The sequence below is a fragment of the Arachis stenosperma genome, chromosome 3 (assembly GCF_014773155.1).
Source record: "Arachis stenosperma cultivar V10309 chromosome 3, arast.V10309.gnm1.PFL2, whole genome shotgun sequence".
Taxonomy (NCBI): Eukaryota; Viridiplantae; Streptophyta; class Magnoliopsida; order Fabales; family Fabaceae; genus Arachis; species Arachis stenosperma.
The window spans coordinates 119,499,923-119,523,583 of record NC_080379.1 but is presented as its reverse complement, the minus strand read 5'-3'; the positions used below and the strand labels follow the sequence as shown (position 1 = coordinate 119,523,583).

The window sequence follows — 23,661 nt, the reverse complement described above, 5'->3', positions numbered from 1 at the left end:
CACATCATCGTCGCTGTTGTTGAGGGAGCCCAAAGAGGATATGCGAGCCAGAACCAAGGAAGGAGGAGCTGTCGCCGCCGTCGCGCCCTGCTGCTGCCGGCTCCGTCACATCTGTCACCGCCATTGATTGAGTCTGTCGCTGTTGTTGTCGCTGGTCTGGAAGGAAGAGAGCGCGCAAGAGATCGGAGAAGGAAGAGAGGGCAAGAGATCGGAGAAAGAGGAGAGGGCGACGACCCGCAAGAACCATTTTTTCTCTACTTTTTCTATTGTTGTTGTTGTTGTTGCTGCTACTACTGCTTCTTTATGTGAAGAAGATGATGATGGAGGTATAGTGGTGGTGGTGGTGATGGTAGTGATAAAGAAAATGAGATGGTGGTGAGATTTGATATTAGAAAGGAAAAGGAGGGTGGTGGTTGAGTGAAGAGGGTTAGGGTTAGAAAGGTGATTGGGTGAAGGAGGTGGTGGGATAGTGAAGATAAGGATAATTTAGGGATTTTAGGTAATTTTTTAGTGTTTGGTTAATTTTGCTTGTAAAATCATATTTCATGGGTACAAATGGTAATTTCCTTTTTTATGGGTAGATATGTCATCGTTTTCAACTTTTGTAGGTACAAATAGTAGTTTACTCTTAAATTAATTTAGTGTAAATCCTAATAAAAAATAGTCAGTGAATAGAAGGTAATAAGTAGAAGAAACAATAATGTTAATAATGGGTAGTTAAAAAACAAATTAAATGGTGCCACTTATGTGATTCACTTATTTCAACTTTTGGGAGAAGTAATTGTGTTAATAGTGTTAACCGTGAAATGTTTAAATTTAAATTGGTTTCTAAGAAAATAATGTGCTGATTTTAAATAGACAGTTTCAAATTCGTGATACAGTCGATTAATTAGTTAGTTAAAACACATGTTATTTTGAAAACAACCGTCCATCTTCCTTATTATTTGAAATGTTCTATTTTTAAGAATTTGGTCTAATTTAAATTATTAATATTTTTTATTATTTTTAAAAATTATATTTTTATATTTATAAATATACATATCTCGTTTACAGTGTAAACAAAATAACTATGAATGTATCTCATTTACAGTGTGAACGAGATATATATATTTTTTCAAATTTCATATATCTCGTTTACAGTATAAACAAGATAAATCAATGTAATATAAATTGATAAATACGCTACATATTATTTATTTTGATAATTAAAATAATTAAATTATTTATTTATAAAATTCCTAACAAATGTTTATTACTTGCGTACTTACTTATTTTATGTAACCTAAAGATAAGTCATTCTACTCACGTGCAAAAACACTAAATCTCTAAAAGTATCATAACTATAATCACATACGATTATTAATTTAAACGATATAAATAACACTAATCTCGAAGTCGATTGCTCTCGTAATGTGCCAATTATCATTCAGGGGGTTGATGTCAAGATTCCGTGTGTCAACGCGTACCATAATTTTTGAGCAACTAAAAAATATCAAGAAAACATTCGAAAAAGAAAGAAATGGAGGTTAATGGAGATGGAAAGTGGGCCAAGAGATATGACTATAAACGAGATAAGGTATGTTACGGAAATCGGTAAAAACTCTCCAAATTACTTATTTCAACATTTAAAATATTTATTTTATTTATTTAAAAAAATCCTTATACCTACCTAAGTTAATAAAACTTCTAATCAACAAAATCTAAATGCCTAACACATTAACTAAATTAATAAAGCCTAAATATATAAACTAATTATTTACTGAAAGTAAAAGAAAAAAAAAACTAACTTCAAAATCCAAAGCTTATGTGCTAAGTCGCATTAAGTCAGTTGATGTCTCGGTTGTGAATATATTGTTGGGGGCCATCTGTACTTTAAGAACTCGAACTTAATGTGTTACAAAGTTACAAATTTCTTAAAAACTCTTCAAATACATGAAAATTTCGGCCGCAACCAATTTATATAGGTCTCTGGCTATATCTCGGATGTTGTGACCTATTTTCCGTATTTGAGTGTATCTCGGATATTGAGATTTTAATCAGCGTTTGAACGCATCTCGGGTGCTCAGTACGGCAGTACCCATTTCTGCACATGACACGTATCTCGGGTGCATTCAGGATACATCAACCATTTGTTACATCATATTCCGAAGTCTCAATACCCAAGATACGCCTATAGTTGATTTATCTTCTTAGTATCTGAGATGTAATACATTGTGTATTTAAGTAATTACTCTATATTTTATGTATTTTTGTAAATTTTATATTTATTTAATTTAAATAAAAAAATCCCTAAATAAGGTGGTAGAATAAATTGTTTTGAGTAAATAGTTGACCGTATTATTCCAATTCCGCTGGACTGACATACATAGTTGTTATCTCTTCCTTGGCACCAACGGTCAAATTCGAAAGGAACACACTTCCGTTCCTGTTTCAAAATTTGAAAATTTCGACCGTTGCGTTGCGTGACAATCCGTCCCTTAAAAGCGACCCCGCGCCTCTTCTTCTCCATAAACAAACACTGAAATCAATTTCTCTGTTTCCTTTTCCCTTTCCTTTCTTGACATCACATAATCCATGGCTGACACCGCTGCAGAAGTTCCCACAAGGAGGTCAAGGAGCAAAAGGGCTCTCAAGGACAAAAACTCGTCAACAAATGAGTCCGCAAACACCATCACCACCAAGGTCTCAGAATTCACACCTCCAATTTCTGAACAAGTGATAGTGAAGGAGAACCTCGACACCTCCACCACCGTTTCTCAACCCAAGAAAGGAAGAGCTGCTTCAAAGAAACAAAGCACGAAGCAGCAGCAGCAGCAATCTCCTTCTTCTTTTGAGAAAGAGTTGCTTGAGATGCAGGAGAAGCTGCAGCAGCTGCACCTCGAGAAGGAGAAAACCGAGGAGCTCTTAAAAGCCAAGGATGAGGCCCTCAAGCTCAAGGACCAAGAGCTTGAAAACCGAGGCAAGGAACAGGAGAAGCTCCAGACCGAGCTCAAGAAGCTCCAGAAGTTGAAGGAGTTCAAACCCACCATGGTTTGTTTGCCATGCTTGGATCTTGATGTTTTCTTTTTTTTTTTTCACTCCCTGTTCTTGTTTTGCTTTCTTTTTTCACTAACGGTGTTCATAAAATTTCAGAACTTGCCTCTTCCGAAAGATAAGGAACAAGACAAGAAGGACAAGAAGAAAAGGCCCTCTGCTCCTTACATTCTGTGGTGCAAGGATCAATGGAATGAGGTATTAATCCAACAAATATCTCTCAAAAAGGTTCCTTTTTTGCCTTTAAGAATTGAGACTAACTTATTGAAGGGTTGGCTTTTGTCAGATCAAGAAAACAAACTCAGAGGCAGAATTCAAGGACATCTCAAACATGTTGGGGGCTAAATGGAAGACAGTTAGCGCTGAAGAGAAGAAGCCGTACGAAGAGAAGTACAATGCTGAAAAAGAAGCATATATGGAGGTAATGGCGAAGGAAAAGCGCGAGACGGAGGCACTGAAGCTGTTGGAAGAGGATCAGAAGCAGAAGATGGCGATGGAGCTTCTTGAACAATACATGCAGTTCAGACAAGAAACAGAGAAAGAGACTACAAAGAAGAACAAGAAAGAGAAGGATCCATTGAAGCCAAAGCACCCAATGTCAGCATATATCCTTTTCACAAACGATAGGCGTGCGGCTCTTGTTGCAGAGAACAAGAGCGTTGTGGAAGTTGCCAAGATCACAGGGGAAGAGTGGAAGAACATGACGGAGGAACAGAAGAGGCCTTACGAGGAGATGGCGAAGAAGAAGAAGGAGCAGTATGTTCAAGAAATGGAAGCTTATAAGCAGAGGAAACATGAAGAGGCTGCAAATCTCATGAAGGAAGAGGAGGAGCACATGAAGCTTCAGAAGCAGGAAGCGTTGCAGCTCCTCAAGAAGAAAGAGAAAACTGAAATCCTCATCAAGAAAACAAAGCAGAAGAAGAAGCAGAACAAGGAAGATAAGAATTCTGACCCAAACAGGCCTAAGAGGCCTCCATCCTCATTCCTCTTATTCAGCAAGGAAGCAAGGAAAGCTTTACATGAGGAACGTCCAGGAATCAACATTTCCACCCTTAATGCACTCATTTCATTGAAGTGGAAGGTACTATTGATTATTCTTTTTACTTGTCCCAGTTTACACGTTACTATTATTATTGTTATTGAGTTTAATGCTAATTAATTGTTGTTGCTGTGGCTATAGGAACTGAGCGAGGAAGATAGACAAATGTGGAATGGGAAAGCAAGTGAAGCAATGGAAGTGTACAAGAAGGAATTGGAGGAATACAACAAAACCATTGCTACTTCAACTGAAGAATGATGTGGCCTTAAGATTTGTTGAAATGACATGTTCAAGTTTGGATTGAACAAGACTTGTGTTTAGGTTTCTTCTAGCTCTAGTAGTATGTTAAGTAGTTCAAGTTGTCTAGAATGGTTGAAATGACGTGGTGTTTATGATGTGTACCGTCTCAGTAAGAAAATGGAATGCTTATTCTCGGATCTATCTTAAAATATTAACATTAAGTCATTAACTTTAGGGAGAAGACTGTCGGCCATTTTGTTCCAAATTATTGTGCGCACCCACTAAAACTGCCTTTCTCCCTTTATTTTTTTTTTGACTGGAAAGGGAGTCAACAGGAACCAAAAGGTCCAACAACGCCAAATTGAGTACATGAATAGGACCTCCATCCACACAGAATTTGGATTGGTAGGTGCTAATTGTGCTAATTCATGAGCAATTTTGTTTCTCCCTCTCTTTACATGATTGAAACTATCTGATCTAAAATTACTTACTAAATCTAGGGTATCAATAATGAACGTTCTAAAATAAGAGTCCAAAATTTTCCCTTTTTTTAGAGCATTCACTACCTCTATATTGTCACTCTCCAGTAAAACAACATTCCATTGCTAATTTTATACCAATAAAGGCTGCATAAGCCTCTGCCTCTCGTGGTTCAAGTGGGTATGGTATGACCGATGAAGCTGCTGCCATTATTTGGCCCCAATTGTCTCTAACTACCACTCCCACACCACCATTAAAATTTCTGAAGATTGCAGCGTCAACATTAACTTTCAAGACAGAGTTTGGTGGGCATTCCCAAGTTTGCATTGATGAACACTGTTGTTCATTTGCTCGTGTCCTCGTTTCCTCTCTGATCTGGGTTTGCCAAAATTCCTCAAAGAGGGATCTGGCTTTTTCCAATTCTTCTTCGATCTGCAGCACCCTTTCCTCAAACACCATGGAGTTTCTCGCCTTCCACAATTGATTCAGCATGGTACAAAACATTCCCTTTTTTTTTTCTGGAGAATCTCTATTGTACTCATTATCCATTTTTTCATGTTTGTGTCCCTTCCAGCTTCAGTTCTAAGGGTAAACGGGGAGGCAAACCAGAATCTTTTCGTAAATTCGCAATCCCTGAAGATGTGCTCCTCAGTCTCTTCCTCATTCCAGCATTTGGAGCAGATCGGTGAACAATTAATTCCTCTTCTATTCAGACTCTTCTTTGTTGGCAAGGAGTAGTGTAAGAGTCTCCACATGAAGTTCAGTATTCTTGGGTGAGCTTTAATTTTTCATAGTTGCTTCCAGGTATTTTCTTCCTCTTGGTCTATGCTTGAATTGTATGGTTGGTTCCTGTTTTGGATTTTTATTTCATGATAGGCCAGTTTGACTCTGAAATTTCCATCTCTAGCTTTCTTCCAAATAAACCTGTCTGGTTGATCTGATCTGGGAATAGGAATTTTGATAATCTGCTTTACTTCAAAATTTAGGAAAATCTGGTTTATTAGCCTTCTATTCCATTCTTTGTCATCTGTTGTCATCAGCTCTGCAATTGTTGCATCTGCTTCAAGAATCTTTGGAGGGGACCAGACTTTTGATCCATTTTGTTTTGGCAACCAGGGGTCCTTCCATATCTTGATGTTGTTTCCATTTCCAACTTTCCAACAACCTCCCCTTTCCAACACTCCTTTTGCTTGCCAAATGCTCCTCCAAGTATAGCTTGGTGTGAAACCAATTTTCGAGCTTAGAAAACTCTTTCTATTAAAGTACTTGCATCCTATGGTTTTGGCTACTAACGAATCTGGGTTCCTGATCAATCTCCATCCTTGTTTTGCAAGAAGCGCCATATTGAAAGCTTCGATATCTCTGAATTCCAGTCCTCCGCACTGTTTTGGTAGGCACATCTTGTCCCATTTTATCCAATGAATCTTCCTTTCTCCCTTTTTTGAGCCCCAATAGAATCTATTGGTCATAGACACAATGTGCTGGCATAGGCCGCTTGGGAGTTTGAAGCATCCCATTATGTATGTTGGGATTGATTGTGCGACGGACTTGATAAGCACCTCTTTTCCCACCCTCGATAGACACTTCTCCTTCCACCCCTTCAACTTCTTCCACACTCTATCTTGGACATGCTCAAAAACCTGTTTCTTAGATCTCCCAACAAAAGTAGGAAGCCCTAGCTACTTGGAATGTCTTTGTACAGCCTTTATCTCCAAACATTCTTGGATAAGCTTCTGTCTGTTAGTTGGTACGTTTCGGCTAAAAGACAACTCCGATTTTTCTAAGTTTATTCGCTGTCCCGAGGCCCTCTGGTATGCAATCAGGGCTTCCTTAGTGGCTTGAATGTCTTGGTCAGTGGCTCTAGTGAAGAGTATACTATTGTCGGCAAACAATAGATGGTTTATTTCAGGTCCCTTCCTTGAGATTCTAATTTCGTGGATCAGCCTGCTGTTTTGTGCCTTAATGAGGGTTCCCGATAGGGCTTCGGCACAGAGGATAAAGAGATAAGGGGATAGGGGGTCCCCTTGCCTCAATCCTCTTGATGGTTTGAAGCTTTTGGAAGGGGTACCATTTAGTAGTATTGAAAAGGACGTAGTGCTAATGCAATTCCACACTATTTGCACCCACTTATTTGGAAATCCCATTGAGATCAGGACCTCTCTTAGAAAGCTCCATTCCACTCAATCATATGCTTTCTCCATATTGAGTTTCATTCCCACAAAGCCTTTTCTTCCTTTTGACCTTTTCTTCATGTAATGGAAAGCTTCAAACGCAATCAGACCATTATCTGTTATGAGTCTACCCGGGACAAAAGCACTTTGATTTTCTCCAACTATTTGTGGAAGGATTGACTTCAGCCTGTTTGCCAAAGTTTTAGTTGCTAATTTAAAGATAACGTTACACAAGGATATTGGTCTATATTCCCTTGTATGCTTCGGCTTCTCAACTTTTGGAATCATACAGATGTGGGTTTGGTTAATAGGTGTCGGATCTGCTCCTTCATTCAAAATCTTAAGCACTGCATTTGCCACTTGATCTCCCACAGTTTTCCACATTCTTTGATAGAAAATTGCCGGTAAGCCATCCGGGCCCGGTGCTTTTGTAGGATGCATCTATTGAAGGCCTTGGAAAATCTCCTCTTTTGTGAATGCCGCATTGAGAGCCTCGAATCTGTCCTTGTTTATCCTCCCCTTAACCACATCAGCCACTTCCTTCTCATTTTGTGTTTCTTCCGATTTGAATAAATTTTCAAAAAAGCCCCTCATGACCTCTTCTATTTTATCTTCATCTTCATACCTTATGCCCACATCGTCTGTGATCGCTTCAATTCTATTCCTTTCTCTTCTTTGTGATGCTTTTTGGTGGTAGAATTTTGAATTTCTGTCTCCGTGCTTCAACCAGGTTGCTCTTGATCTTTGGCTCCACCATACTTCTTCCATCTTCAATAGCTCATCTAATTCTGCTTCTTTCTCCTTTGTTTCTTTTATCACATCTTCTGTTTGGGAGATAGAATTTAGTTGGTTGATCCTCTCTTGGGCTCTCCTCACTCTTCTCGGAATGTCACCAAAATTTTGTTGTCCCCAATGGTTTAATTTCTTGCTACAACTTCCAATCCTTTCTTGAATGCTTCCTTGGCAAGACTCCCAGGTCTCCTTCACTACTGTCTCACATTCTTCATTTGACAACCATATCTCCTCGAATCTGAATCTTCTAGGACCCTTCTTCCTCACCCCTTTTTCACCAGCTAGGTCCATCAAGATCGGACAGTGGTCTGATTTATATCTGAAAAGGTGCTGGACCGTCGTCTTTGGAAATATTTCTGACCACTCTCTATTAGCAAAGGCTCTATCTATTCTCTCTTGTATGTTCTTCTCATCAGCTTGTCCATTGGACCATGTAAAAAGGTAGCTCGCATATCCCAAATCAAGCAGTCCACACGTTTGTACCGCTTCTTGGAAGTCTCTAATTTGGGAATAACTCACTTGGTTTCCCCCTTGCTTCTCTTGTTGTCTCATCACTTGGTTGAAGTCACCGAATATTGTCCATGGCATATCAGATGCTTGCCCAAGTGTTCTCAAGAGTTTCCAGCTTTCCTGTTTATTTTGGCTCTTCGGAAAGCCATAGAAGCCCGTTGCCCTCCAGTAAGTACCGCTTCCCGCTACTCTCACTTCCATGTCAACATGGTTGTTTGACATAGAAATCATCTCAACCTCCAGAGACCTATCCCATAAAACAGCCAATCCACCCCCCTTTGTCTTCCATCACCTCTGCAGTCCACACCGATAATGTTGTTCATTCCACCCTTATATCTTAGTCTCATCATCTCATTCGCCTTTCTTCTAGTCTCCATTAAGAAAACTAGGTTGGGAGCTTGTTTTTTAATGAGCTTGTTTAGAGCTCTAATTGTCCATGGGTTCCCAAGCCCACGGCAATTCCAGCTTAAGATCTTCATTGGTCTCGGCGGGGCTGCTCTGCAGCCTCCACCGTTTCTGTTTTGTTTTCAGAGAATTGTTTTTTGGACTTTGTTTTCCTATCCTCAATCTCCATCTCATCTCTGTCAATTGTCTTCCTTTTGTGTGCTTTGTTTTCTTTTTCTATTTTTCTCTCTATATCATTTGGTATTTCTCTAGCTTGCTTTTTCCATCTCCTTGCTGTGCTTGCATTCTCTCTTTTGCTTGGGTTTGTAATTTCCTGTAGCAGAATTTCATCTTCTTTCTTTTTTTTTCCTGTCTTTCCAGTTTGCTTCCTTTTCAGTCTCCTTATTATCTATCACACTCATTTCCAAGTCTAGCCTTGTTTCTTCTTTGGTTTGTCCTTTCTGTTGTTTGTTGATTTCTATAGTTTTCTTCCTTATAAACTCATGGAGTTCCTTCCCCTTTTTGATCCCATCCTCCAGATCCCTCTTCAGTGAGGAGGTTCCTGGGAGTGTTATCGCAGGGGCCTGGCTGTTATCTTTTCCAATGTCGGACTCAAATGAGTCCACGATTGACAGACATGCCAGTTTTTCCATTAGTTTTTCTGTGATTCTCGCTTTACGCTTTCCTTCTTCCTTGTTTTCTTCTTGTTGTTTTTTATTTGTTCTACTGTTTATTGTATCAACTCTGACACCAGTAATATCTGCTTTTATCCAGGGACCAAGAGATTTGGATTTATACATACCTCTTTCTTCATCTTGTTTTCCTTTTCCACAGTTGTTTTCTTCTTGTCCTGCTTTTCCACAGTAGTAGCAAAATGTTGGTAATCTTTCGTACTTGAAGTTTACCCATGTAAGGCCATCCTTCATGCTCCCCACGTTTGTTCCTTTCATGAAGGGTGTATTTATGTTCATATTGACAGTTGCTTTGATGAATCTCACTTGGTCTTTTCCTGCTTCAAACAGCTTGCAGCTCACTACATCTCCCATACAAGCAGCTATCTTTTCTCCAAGTTTTGGTGTTTTACAGTGTTCCGGTAGGTCCCAGATCTGCATTTTTGTCTCCACCTTATCTAGGCCTTTGTCTATCTGGTCTTCAGCTCTCTCCCATTTCTTCACTAGCAGCCAGGCATTCCTGAAGAACCATGGATTTCCTTTTAGCACCCTGTTCAGATCTACCTCCTTGCTGAAAAAGAATTGATAGATCTTGGGTTGAACTTCTATAACTCTAAAGCCTGCTGGTTTCTTCCATATATTGGACAATGCTGTCTGGATCCATGTAACATTGATGTTTTTGTTTGTTACTAGCTTCCCAATGATGCTATTTTTGCATGCTTGGACACTTTCTGAAATGTCGTCTTCATCAACACGACAAGTGTTTCTTCTTCGTCAGGTTCCTGTTCTATTGGTTCCATATATTCTCCTTCATCAGCCATTGTTTGTACTCCACTTCGTTGGGATACTAATATTTATCACTCTACTAGTTATCACTAGTAAGGATTCTTTGCACGATGTATTACGGACAGTAACACTACACTCTTCAAACCCTAGGAGAAGAGACTTCCAAGGACATGAGGAGAGAGGATTATAAAAAATATCAAAAACCTTTTCTCCCTTTATTAACTACTACTATTGCCACTTTAAAAAAAAAGTATTAGTTATATAAATACATCACGTTTTGTGAGAAAGTTCTCAGAAAAATATCAATAACTATATAAAAATTAGAAAGACACTAATGATACATTATCAATCTTATTCGGGACTATAATCATATTTAAGAAAAAAACGATCGTGATATCTTTTTATCCTCACAACACCTACGCTGGAGCAGAAGTGTTGACCGTTGAGAAAATAGTCGCACATCGACATCGGGGTAAAATGAAAGAGTGAGGACTTTGTGTATCCATTAATTTGAGCATTCGACCCATATTTGAGCTGGTGGCTTGCAGTATTTGAATCAGTAGCGTTTTTTAATATGCTATGAACAAAATTGAATTAAATTAAATATTAATAATATTTTTGAAAATTTTTTAAAAATTTATGATAAAAAATATATTTTATTATTAAAATAGTATTTGACTCGAAAATTTATAATATGTCAATAATTTTAAAATATACAAACAACAAATAAATATTGGACAAATTTAAAAGTGTGTTAAAAATAATTTGATATTAAATATATATATTTTAAAAATTTTAGAGATTAAATTTTGATGTAATATTTTACAATCACTATTAAAAAATTAAATTTAAAAATTTTATGTGAAGTGAAGTTTTTATTGTGAATGACTAATTCTTTAAAAAAAATTTAAAGATCAAATTTTGTTTTCATTTTATGTATATTTTGTAAATAGTTATTCAAAATGTTACAGCCAAAATTTAGACTAAATTTACCAAGAGTTATTCTCCACATACAATCATTTTTTCGTACAAGTCATTTATATTCACGTGCTTTCATGTTTTTCTCCGTGCATCTTCTTCTTTTTTTTTCTCTATGCCTCTTCTTCTTCTTCTTTTTCTTCTTTTTTCTTCGTGTCTTTTCTTCTTCTTCGTAATTTTTCTTTCTCGTTATCATCGTCATCAACACCACTTTTTCCTCCTCCTCCTCTTCCTCCTTCTTTTTTCATTGAAATTTCTTCTCCTCTTTTTTTTTTAATCTTTCTCCTTCCTCATTAGTTATCTCGTTATTGAAGATAATAAATAATTCAGGTTCAAATTATCAATTGAATCAAAATGAAATTGATTATTGTTTTAAATCGAATCAAGTGGCTAAGGTGTGGTTCAATTTAGAAGAAAAAATATAGCACTAGAGGAAAGATTTTTCTGCAGCAAATTTGGGTGTAATACAAAGATATTTGGGTGTAACACACGAAGATATTTGGGTGTATTTTAAGAATTTTTGGGTTTATTTTTATTCTGATAAGTTCTGCATAATTCAAAACTCTTCCTCTTCCTCCTCCTCCTTCTCATCTTCTACTATTTCTCTTTTTTTATCATCATCACCATCTTCTTCTTCTTTTTTTCTTATTCATTTTTTCTTTTTTATTTTACATTCTCAAGTTTTTTCTTATTTTACTCTCTTAACAAGAATAAAAATAAAAAAAATCAAAAAAAAAAGAAAAAACACATAATGTTGCAGAATTACGTGGAAGAGGATGAACTTACACTCATTTAACTAAAAGAAAGAAAGAAATAAGGAAAAAAAAAGAAGAAGAAAAATCGCAGTATTAGAGAAAATATTTTTCTGTTTTTGCAACAAATTTGGGTGTAACACGAAGATATTTGGGTGTAACTCGAAGATATTTGGGTGTATTTTAAGAAATTTTGGGTGTATTTTTATTCTGATAAGTTTTGCATAATTCAAAACTCTTTTTTTTTCTCCTCTTCATCTTCTACTGCTTCTTCTTCCTCATCTTCTTATTTCGTTTTCTTATAATTCTTCTTGAGAGAAAAAATCAAACAAAGAAAAAATACATAATGTTGCAAAATCAATAGAAAGAGGAGGAGAAACACAAGAAAGGAGAAGAAAGAGGAGGAGAAGGAGGAACGTGGAGAAGAAGAAGAAGTGTCTTCCATAATGGTAAGTAAAAGTGCGCTTTGGAAACGGTTGAGTGACACACATGTGAGTGAATATAGTTTTTGTTAGACTTGACCCAACTTGTAAGACTTGTAAGTCAAAAGAACTTGTATGTGTAACATACCTCATTTACCAAATCGTTTGCTTATTACAAATTTTTTGGTCACTAATAAGAATATAATATTTTTTTGTTATTTTTGTAATATTTTTAAATTATTTAAAAATTTATTTGTCATTTATATCTTTAAAAATTATTTTTGTTAACGAAATTATTTTAATACTTTATTCTAATAACTTATTTTAGCTAATCTTTTATTCCATGATATTAGTACGAATTAAAATTATTAAGATAAAAATTGAAGACATAAATGAGTATCAGAATATAGAGAGAGAAACTAATTTTTATAATAATTATATAGGTAAACTAGTAAAATTACCAAAATTATTTTAATATTGACAAAATATTTTTAAATTTTGTTATCAATAAAAATATTTTTGAATTATTTAAAAATATGACAAAAATACTCTTAGAACTTTTATTAATATACAACATCTCAGTTCATAAATATGTATTTTTATCATATTTTTAATTAATTTAAAGATATTATTTTTAATTTTATTTACTAAATATAAATATTATCATTTTTTAAAAAAATCATCTTTCAAATCAATTTTGACAAAATATTTTAAAACATAAAAATTTAAAAAATAATAAAAAAAATAATAATTGTAAACAATATGAATAATAGAATAAAAAAGAAGAGTAAAAATAAATTTAAAATTATAAATCAAATTATTAATTGATTATTTTTAATTTTAAATTTTAAATTTTGAAAAATAAGGATTAACAATCAAATCAAATCAAATCATAATTGGTACAGTTACTCCCAAAATTACGCTAACCTCTCATTCTTTATCTTCATTTTCCGTTTGTGATCTCCAATCCACTCCCCGCCGTCTGTTCTGATGCCGCCTAGTCTCCCACCGACGCCGCCGAAGCAGATCCCACCGCAGCCCCGCCTTCACTGTCGCAGCTCATCCCACTGTCAACAACAACGACGACTACCTCGATGTCAATGCATTGTTCAAAGCCATGCAGAATATTCATTTCGTTCTCGCCTTCCATGGCTTCGACCGCAAGATTTCATGGCAGTTCTCTGAAGAGAATTGAAGCATGTAATTTTTAAAAAGAAAGATGAATAAAAAATAAAGGCATGATGATGATGTATACAAGCTAGATAGTGAAAATCAAGAAAAAACTTAGGGTAACTTAGTAAAGAAAAAATATACTATCTGAAAAAAATATCAAGTTGAAAATGCTTAGTTTTGCCATGTAACACTGGATTGGAAGATCTATAATCAAACTTAAGTCTCAGCAGTGGATAACATGTGCTGGCAAAAATTCTCAAATATTGATAATCAGAAATTTGATTAAATAACAATTTATATGGTGTCTTATCTTGGAGAACAAAAGTAGGTAATCTATTGATTAAGTATGTAGCAGTAATTACTGCTTGATCCCAAAAGGTAAGGGGAAGGGAAGCTGTAGAAAGCATTGCCAAAGCTGTTTCTATAACATGGCAATGCTTTTTCTCAACCTGCCATTTTGTTCATGTGTATGAAGACATAAATATCTATTATGTAGCCATATTTAAGTATAAATTCTTTAAAATTATTGGAGCTATACTCTTCTCCATGATCAATTTGTAACTCCTTCAATTTATGTCCTGTTAAATTTTCAATGAGAGTCTTATATTGTAAAAATGCAGTATATACCTGATATTTAGATTGTAATAGATATAGATAAGTGTACCTACTATATGCATCAACAAATATAACATAGTACCTAAAATCAAGATGAGATATAATAGGGACTGGGCCCCAAACATCAAAATATACTAACTGAAGAGGTGCAGTATAAGTAGTACTGTAGTAGTAGAATCAGAAAAGGCATCTTGTGTAATTGTGCATAAACACAGTTTTCACACAATGAATTATCAGAAGTTGAATTAAAGGAGTCAATTGTATTCTGAGTAATAATATTGTATTATCTAAGACTGTGTGTACAGTTTGTTTGGCAGCATGTCCTAGCCTTTTGTGCCACAATTCAAAAGAAGAACATGTAATAGCTAGAACTCTAGGTATAAAATTTAAACGAAGAAAAATGAGGAACAACAACATTAACAAATTTGTAGATTCTTCTTCTACGAAATCCTTGCAAGAGAACCTTCTTAGAGAACTGACATTTAACAAAGCAAACAAAGATATGAAATTAAAAAAAACGTTATTATCTTGAGCAAAATTTAGAAATACTGACTAAATTCTTGGTGATATGTGGTGTGTGAATTAATTTTTGTAATTGAAACCATCTATTTGAGTCTTGTGCATAAAGAATTGAATTTTCATAATGTTTAATAGACAAACCTGATCCATCACCTATAAGAACCTGATCTAGGCCAGAATATTCTATATTGGTAAGTAGGTTGGAGTGATTTGGGGTGACATGGTAAGATGCACCTGTGTCTAGGTACCAAGAAGTGTCTGCTACTGATGAGGGAACAGCCATGTATGCCTCAGAATGATGAAAGAATGCTATAGTTGGTGGTGGCGTGGTAAATACCACTGGTGGTTGTAATGTTGGTGTAGAAGATGAAGAAAAATGAGATTGAGGTCTATAAACGGGTGCAGTAGAATTTAAGAGAGGAGAAATTTGTTGATCAAATCTATGATAGCAATGTCAAGTAATATGACCCGTATGACCACAAACTTGGCATTGTGGTCTAGAATTTGAATTAAAGAACCTACCTCCTCGAGAGAACCTATCTCCTCTGCCTCGTCGTCCTTCAAAACCCCTTCCTTGATTGATGGAAGATAAAAAATTGCCTTGTGTCAAATGAGCCTATGCCATTAAACTATCTAAATTTCGAAACTTATCTACCATATCATCATGAGTCATAATGAGAGTTTCAACTTCACTTAACGAGTACATTTTTTATTTTACATTGACAGTAAAGATTAGCATTTGATAATCAGAATTCAGACCCTAAAAAAAGTTCTTTAATATGCTCTGCTGATGTAAGAGGGCTTCCTAAAGTCGCAAGAGATTTAGCAACATGGTTGACTTTGAACATATAATTAGAGGCAGATAATCCATGTTTCTTGATGAGTTTCAATTGTGCCTTGAGTTATTTGATTTTGTACAAGATTGACTTAGCGAAGTAATCTTTAATCTTTTTTTAAATTTGAAAACTAAAAGCACTACCTACCACTTTGTTTTTAAAATTCGGGTCAATTGATGCAAGCATCCATGACATAAGGTTGGAATCATCTTGCCTCCACTACTTGTAGTGAGCAGATTCTTTTCCAGCAATTTGATCTTCTTTAAAAAGGTATTGAGAGAGAATTTTTTCTGATAAAAGATAATCTTATAAATCTTACCCATAAATAGTAGCCACAGTTTGTTGTAACCAAGTCTTGTGATTATTTTCACCAAATTTATCTCCAATCAGGATGAGTAATCGTTAATTCAAGAAGCATGTCGTGGTAGGAACAGATGTGACGATATTTTGGGGATTGTTGTTACTGTTGACAGAGTTAGAATTGAAAGGCAATTCAGCCATTGAAGAGTAAAAACTTAAACTCTAGATACCATCTGAAGAGAATTGAAGCATGTAATTTTCAAGAAGAAAGATGAAAATAAAATAGGGGCATGATGATGATGTATACAAGCTAGATAGTGAAAACCAAAAAAGAACTTAGGACAACTTAGTAAAGAAGAAAATATAGTAAAAGCGAAATTGGGATTATGAGAAATATGTATCGCACCTCTTTTTCATTTTGAAAGCAAAGACTTCGTGGTTATACTTATGACTCATACTAGTTAATTGAGTCTTGCTTTTCTTGACCTGCACTAGCACTATTACTCAAATTTACCTTAGTGTCTACTATATCTTTTACAAGTTCTTGCTTCTTCCTTCCCTCCTTCCTCCGCTATTTTCGCCATGAACCTCACAATACCGCACAGCATGGATTCAAAAGGCTACGTCTACAGTAATATGTTGGATGCGCAGATTGATGCTGTGAAGAGGTATGCAGCAGAAGTTTTATATAAATATATGGATGTTTATTTTTCATGCAAATGAGATGTTTATTCTTAATATAAATGAAAATTTTTTTCTTCATACAAATGGAATGCTTGTTCTTAATACAGCACTCGAAGTTGGTGACTGCGGGAGATAGTGACATTGAGGAGGGGATTTGAATTAAAAAGAAGTGTAATTAGGATTAAAAAAAGAAAATGATTGAAATTTTCAATGGTAGGATTAAAAAATTTTTCTTGAGTTGGAGTGTTTTTTTTTTTGAGAAAAACTTAGAACAACCCCTGACAATTACCTCAAAAGACAACGAGGCTTTTGACAAAAGAAAATACCAACCCAACTCCTGAGATTTATTTTTATATGACTGATTAACTCTTATGCCAAAAAAAGTTAATATTGATATTTTTTTTCACAGGAGCTAATCAGTCTAAAAAAAATCAAAGATCAAAGCTAATTTTTTTTGTTATGGAAAAAAAAGTGGTGATATACTTTAACATGGTAATTTTTGGTGTTTTTTAAAATTGTGGGAGTACACAAATCGCTGGGTCCGATTTCTGTACTTAAAATTTTTTAATTTTTTTTTAACACAAATCCCTGGCACCGATTTGTGTACCTCCCAGAAATCGGTGGCACCGATTTGTATACCTCCCAGAAATCGGTGGCACCGATTTGTGTCTCCCAGAAATCAGTGGCACCGATTTGTGTACCTCTCAGAAATCGGTCGCACCGATTTCTGCTTCTCTAGTTAAACGATCCCACATTTGAGTAAAACATCCCAACAATCCACATTTACGAAAAACATCGCTACCACTCCAATATTAAAAATAAAAAATTCGTTTTTTTTAAAATCTTATTATAAAAAATAATTGTCAAAAATCAAACAGAATATTTACTTTTTTTTTTAATCAGTCTACTGTTCACCTTATTTAGATATTCAATGGTCTAGCTAGCAGGATTGTAAAAATTTTACTAAACCAGCCTACACATTAGATTTCCCTCATGATGCTAATACTCTCCCTCTTCCTCCCTCAACTGCCTCCTCTAGAGTTAATGATTTGCTCTGCTTCGACTTAAATGGTAAAAGTCGATGTCTCCGCGCATGCACTGCCTCTCCTTCTTAGTCTTATAGATTAAGGAAAACTTTCAAGTGTGAACATACATGAATTATACATATCCGTATGTTCAGAAAATGCCAAATCCTAAATGTGTAAATGTGAAAGCTCTCTGCCCCTTTCCCCCTTGCCTATTCGCCCCTCCCTGTCCCACCACTCCACTCTCCTAGTCTCTCCTCTCTTGTCTTTTACTAATATTATTATTAGTATTTTGCAATTGCCAATTTCCATTACCATATATAAATAGATATCCCCGCAATCCACAAGACACAACCAACCATGGCAGAACCACCTAAAGGGGACATCTCCCCGGAGAGCCGCAACGAGGACGACGCCGGAGCCACCTTCGTCCTCGAGTCCAAAGGTAATCACAAATTTTGGTTTTCAATGATATGATCCTGCAGCATGATAACAATCAAGAGAAAATGATGTATATGTAGGTGAATGGTGGCATGCGGGATTTCATCTAACGACGGCGATAGTGGGGCCAACAATACTGACGCTGCCGTACGCATTCAGGGGGCTGGGATGGGGCCTTGGGTTCTTGTGCCTCACCGTGATGGGCCTAGTCACCTTCTACTCTTACTTCCTCATGTCCAGAGTGCTCGATCACTGCGACAAATCAGGCCGTCGCCATATCCGTTTCCGCGAACTCGCCGCCGACGTCTTTGGTAATTTCACCATGCTTACTATGCAGCACTGCCATATATATCTGCCACGTGTCAATGTTGCTTATAGCCACATTCCCTGCTTCGTTGACTTTCATAACCGATGCCATAAAACTACTGTTTGAGCCCTAAATTTGGCCATTTTTCAATGATCCTTAGATATTCTTCCACACTATTTTTGCAACAAATCTCTCGTTAAGTTGTATCAATCTAACTCAAAAAAAAAAAAAAAAAAACAAAACAAAACAAAACAAAAAAACAAAACAAATAAATAAATAAATAAAAGAAATATTTAAATATTTGTGTTTAATTCTTAGAGGCATCTTTTTTATTATCGTTACTGCATAGTGTAGAACTTATTTTACATAAGTTGTATTCAGTTGGTCATAACATTTCTTTTTCTTTCTTATTTTGATAACATTTTCTTGGTTGCTTTGGTTTGTGGCAGGTTCGGGATGGATGTTCTATTTTGTAATCTTTATTCAAACAGCAATCAACACTGGAGTTGGTGTGGGGGCAATTTTGCTTGCTGGCGAATGTCTTAAGGTTTGCCTAATAATTATTAGTATTACTTTTCTGCTTATATTATTGCCAATATTTCTAACAATGCTACGTTCTTCTCTTTTTACATTCCTTTTTTTTTTATTTTTATGTCATTGAGTGAGAAAGGATAAAAGAAAGTATAATAAACTTGTGTCCTAGTGAATAACTCGTATATATCTCCATTAATTTATACTCGTACTCTACGTAGTATTATTTTATAAATTTAATATTTTTTTTAAAATATTAATTAAGAAATAAACGAGAAATATTAAATTTTTTAATGTATTAATGATATTTTTTAAGAAAAAAATTTAACTAATATATATTTTAAGAATATAAATTAAAATTATTAATAATAAAAAATTTAAATATTTTATTTTAATAAATATATAAAAATATATTAAAATTTAAATTTTATATTTTTCATGAATAATTTTATGATGTATTTTAAGAACAAATGATAACTAAATCTTTAAAAACATAATCAATCAAAACTTTCCATTTGAATATCATCCGAAGTTCGGTTTTGCCGTGGAAAAATGGTTTTACACTTTAAGTAATTAACGTCGTTTCGTGACGTGTTCTATCATTCTTTCTTATTCAATGGGGATAAGACATTTGAGAGCTAAGACAAACGAAAATGGCAATATAGAAGTATCAAAAATGTTATTTTTACATTAAAATTAGTTATTAATGTATTTATATATGAATATATATTTGATTTAATTTATTTTAAATATATATTTATATTTTAATATATATTTTATATTGTGTTTAACTTTGATGACTAATTTTATTATAAAATATCACTTTATTAATTAATTATGTTATGCTACGTATACATTAAAATTAATTACCAAAATTAATAATTAATATAAAATATATATTTAAATATAAAATATATATTAAAAATAAATTAAATTATATATATAAATATGATTGATTTTAATGTATAAATAATATTTTTATAATTAATTATATGTATCCTTTTCTAATTTCTACCGTGTGAGTTAAGCCGAAAAGCCGAACTTTTGGCGGCAAGCAAGGCAGCCGATTAGATGAGATGAAAATGAAGAGGCTAAATTTAACAACTCTAAAGTTATATTGTCATTTTAAAAAAAAATATACCATTAATTGTTTTTAAATTAAAATAATAAATTTATAAATAATAAATATTATAAATTTAAAAGTAATTAAAATATTATTTTATTATCATTATTATTTCAGAGAATTTTTTTTCAGCAAATCCAGTTAGCTTATTATGTAAGATGCTTCTTTGAGAAAATTATAGATGAGATTGGATATATATTGTATTAAGTGATTATTACGGGTGTGTTTGTTTTTGTTTTTGAAAGGAAAAAATATATATTTAAAATTTTTTAAAATTTCAATTTTTGGTTTGATTATTTTTTTTATTTATAAACGTAGAATTGATTTTATACCTATAACTACGTTTAGAAGAAATAATAATTTTTAGTTTTTTGTCTTACTAATTGGCGTTCAGCCATTAATTCTAAATATTTATATTTTTTATCAATTTTATTTTTTATACATAATATTATTTTATTTATAAAATTTTTATTATTCTTTTATATGAGCTCTTTTTTATTATTTATTATTTATTATTTTTTGTTAATTTCTTTGTTTGATATTATATTTTTATAATATAATTTATTAATTTCATTAGGTAAAGTAAATTAAATAAAAAAAATTAATTATAAATAATAATAATAAAAAATTATAACCAAAAAGAATATTAAGAATATTAAAAAATTATATTAAAAACATACTAAAAGAAATATCCAAAAAATAAAATATACATAAAAAATAATATTATAATTTAATATAATATCTTTTTTAATAATTATTTATTAAAAAATAATTTTTATAAATATTATTTAAATAATATTTATTTTATCAATATTAATTTTAATATAAAATTATTAAATATAAATTATATTGATACAAACTCATTTTTATTTAAAATTAATTTTATAAAATCACTTTTATTCAAACTTTAATTTAACAAATACCAATCCAAATACACTAGTGTGTATTTAGCTAATATGTCTTTTATATCACACATGTTAAGAGCATCACAAGGATAGAAAAATGCAATAAAGTACTGACATAAGTGGAATTGGAATTTGTTTTATGCATTAGAGGAATAATATTTGGGGTCTATGGTGTAATAAATTGATGGAGTAAGAGAATTTCTCTGAAAAAGAACTTGGAATGAAAAATAAACTGAGGTTAAGTGTCATTGTGCATTTAAAGAAATATTTAAATAAATTAAAAGTAGAAATAGTAGATATTTTAATAATAGTAAATTTTATTATTCTCCATAAATATTAGTTATACACTTATACTCACTTCAATTTTTACAACTTCGTTCTAATTTTTTTCTCAACAAAATTTTATTCATATTTTGATTGCTATTTAAAAAATAAATCCAAAATTAAAATTTATCTCAAATTTTAATATTTATTTGCATTTTTTTATATTAAGTAATGTTGTTAATTAATTAAAATTTGAATGATGTATTTTTGTTATTATTATTATTAATTATGGAGTTATTAAACTTATTTTTGTATATTACTAATTTTTAATTGTGAATTATTTTTTAATTTAAAAAATTTAACAATATTATTACAAAATCCAAATTAACTACTATAGCTATGTTGATTTATTTAGATAGGACCATAATAGAGATTAAAGTTAATCTTCTTATTTAAAAGATAAAGAAGCTTTAGACTTTTGAAAATATTTGGAAATCAAACAAAATTAGCCAAAAATAACCATAACTTACCTTATTTAATATTTATTAATTGTTGCGACAATTAATACATAAATGCTATATAATGCAAGTTGTTTTTGTCTCCTTAGCATTACCTAGACTTTAGTCCTCATTTATTGTTTACCTCGCAAAATTTAAGTGAAATTATTTCTCATGACAAGCTATAAACTAAGATTTGAAAGAGTTCTTAGTTGGAGATGCTTTAAAGTTATCAATTCAAAATATGTTTATAAAGAACCTATAGTCATTCCCATTACTAGCATTCCCCAAATTATTAGGCTACGGTTATCAAGAGGAGGGAGGTGAATCAGCTTGCTGATCTATCAACCAACCCTGACTAATAAATTTATTAAGAGAGCTAATAAATTTACTTTATTAAGGCAATTGAATTGATAACTACTGCAAAACAGCGAGCTAGCTAGCTACAATCTTGTTCAAAGTAAGGATATTAAATTGGTGAAGTAATAATGTTACGTTTATTGAAGATCATGTACTCGAATCTTTCACCCCACGGAAGCCTAAAGCTGTACGATTTTATAGCAATGGTGACAGTGGTGATGATAGTATTATCTCAGCTTCCCACATTCCATTCGCTGCGACACATCAATTTGTGTTCTCTGTTTCTAAGCCTGGCCTACACCTTCCTCGTCGTTGGTGCCTGTATTCATGCAGGTATTACTATTACTATAGGAGACAGCAACTTTTGTGATTTATAACCGTCAAATACTCATTAAAGTTGCTGGCCGTACTTTTCTTACTATTACCGTAACTATACGATGCAATGCAATGTGTAATTAGTTTGCTTTGCTTTGCTGCAGGTACCTCAAAAAACGCACCTTCAAGGGACTATTCCCTAGAAGCCAACAAGTCTGATAGGGTCTTCAACGCCTTCACTTCCATCTCCATTATTGCAGCAATATTTGGGAATGGCATACTCCCAGAAATACAAGTAATGGAATCAAATTATTTAATAAGCATAATAGTGTGGTTATGAATGATACGAATGAATGAATGAATGCAGGCAACTGTAGCACCCCCTGCCACAGGGAAGATGGTAAAAGGGCTCATCATGTGTTATGCCGTAATATGCGTCACATTTTATTCTGCTGCAGTTTCTGGATATTGGGTATTCGGAAACAAGTCCAATTCTAACATCTTGAAGAGCCTTCTTCCAGATGACCGTCCTTCTCTCGCTCCCACTTGGCTCCTCGGCCTCGCCGTCGTCTTTGTACTTCTTCAGCTCTTTGCCATTGGCCTCGTAATTAATTAAATCCACCATTTCCTTCCTTCCTACCTTCTTTGTTATATATATCAGAATATAATAATAATAGAATGATGTGAATATCATCATCAATCACAGGTGTATTCTCAAGTTGCATATGAGATAATTGAGAAGAATTCAGCAGATGCCAAGCAGGGAATGTTTTCCAAAAGAAACCTCATTCCGCGCATAATTCTTCGAACCATTTACATGATATTCTGCGGATTTATGGCGGCCATGCTACCATTTTTCGGGGACATCAACGCTGTGGTTGGTGCTTTAGGCTTCATTCCTCTGGATTTCGTTCTGCCTATGCTTATGTACAACATAACCCACAAGCCCTCCAATTCATCGTTAACTTATTGGATCAACATCTCAATCATAGTTGTCTTTACTGGTGCTGGAATCATGGGTGCATTCTCTTCTATAAGGATATTGGTACTTGATGCCAACAAATTCAAGCTCTTTGGCGGCGATATTGTCGATTAAATTAACTTATGTATAGTAAGCAACTACGTAGCTTAATTCGATCATCGCTGGAGCCTTATGATTGATTCAAGTGATGGGTGTTATATATTAAGGGGTCCACACCTTGAAATCTTAACTGTTCATCGATAATAGTTAATGAAAAAGTATAGGTAGACAATGAAAATATTAAACAATGTAAACAATGAATATATCGGATATTCAATTCACAAAGTGTGCGGATGATTATTCTAATATTAAGATTTAGGTGAGTAAATTGGAATGTAGTATGTTTTATTTGAATTGAGCCAATTTTAAGGCCCGTTGTTCATGTTATTTAAGAAAGTCATTGTTTACCTAACAAATGGAAAAGTATAAGTAAACAATGAAAATATTAAACAATGTGAATAATGAATATATCGGATGTTCAATTCAC

The 23,661-nt window shown here is 33.6% G+C and overlaps 4 protein-coding genes across 5 annotated transcripts; 2 read left to right on the top strand and 2 right to left on the bottom strand.

Moving 5' to 3' along the window:
• Window positions 1-2,524: 2,524 nt before the first annotated feature.
• On the top strand, window positions 2,525-4,511 carry LOC130969613 (high mobility group B protein 6-like). Its single transcript, XM_057895417.1, has 4 exons — window positions 2,525-3,030; window positions 3,133-3,231; window positions 3,320-4,114; window positions 4,214-4,511. The coding sequence occupies exons 1-4, from the start codon at window positions 2,575-2,577 to the stop codon at window positions 4,328-4,330; spliced, it is 1,467 nt and encodes a 488-aa protein (XP_057751400.1). The 5' UTR covers window positions 2,525-2,574; the 3' UTR covers window positions 4,331-4,511.
• A 1,069-nt stretch (window positions 4,512-5,580) lies between these two features.
• LOC130966636 (uncharacterized mitochondrial protein AtMg00310-like) lies at window positions 5,581-6,309 on the bottom strand. Its single transcript, XM_057891454.1, has one exon. It carries the CDS (start codon window positions 6,307-6,309, stop codon window positions 5,581-5,583), a length of 729 nt encoding a protein of 242 aa, XP_057747437.1.
• Window positions 6,310-8,996: 2,687 nt separating this feature from the next.
• LOC130966635 (uncharacterized) lies at window positions 8,997-10,141 on the bottom strand. The gene is made up of 2 exons (XM_057891452.1): window positions 10,011-10,141; window positions 8,997-9,891 (listed from the first exon to the last, which is right to left on the bottom strand). The coding sequence occupies exons 1-2, from the start codon at window positions 10,139-10,141 to the stop codon at window positions 8,997-8,999; spliced, it is 1,026 nt and encodes a 341-aa protein (XP_057747435.1).
• A 7,549-nt stretch (window positions 10,142-17,690) lies between these two features.
• Window positions 17,691-23,459, top strand: LOC130967363 (probable GABA transporter 2). Of its 2 annotated transcripts, none has more exons than XM_057892181.1 (7): window positions 17,691-17,855; window positions 17,932-18,162; window positions 18,608-18,705; window positions 21,985-22,171; window positions 22,318-22,448; window positions 22,521-22,727; window positions 22,860-23,459. In XM_057892181.1, exons 1-7 carry the CDS (start codon window positions 17,771-17,773, stop codon window positions 23,247-23,249), a joined length of 1,329 nt encoding a protein of 442 aa, XP_057748164.1. In that variant the 5' UTR covers window positions 17,691-17,770; the 3' UTR covers window positions 23,250-23,459. The 2 variants fall into 2 exon arrangements, with proteins under 2 accessions (XP_057748164.1, XP_057748163.1); XM_057892180.1 differs by having other exon boundaries at window positions 22,521-22,757.
• The last annotated feature ends 202 nt before the right edge of the window (window positions 23,460-23,661 follow it).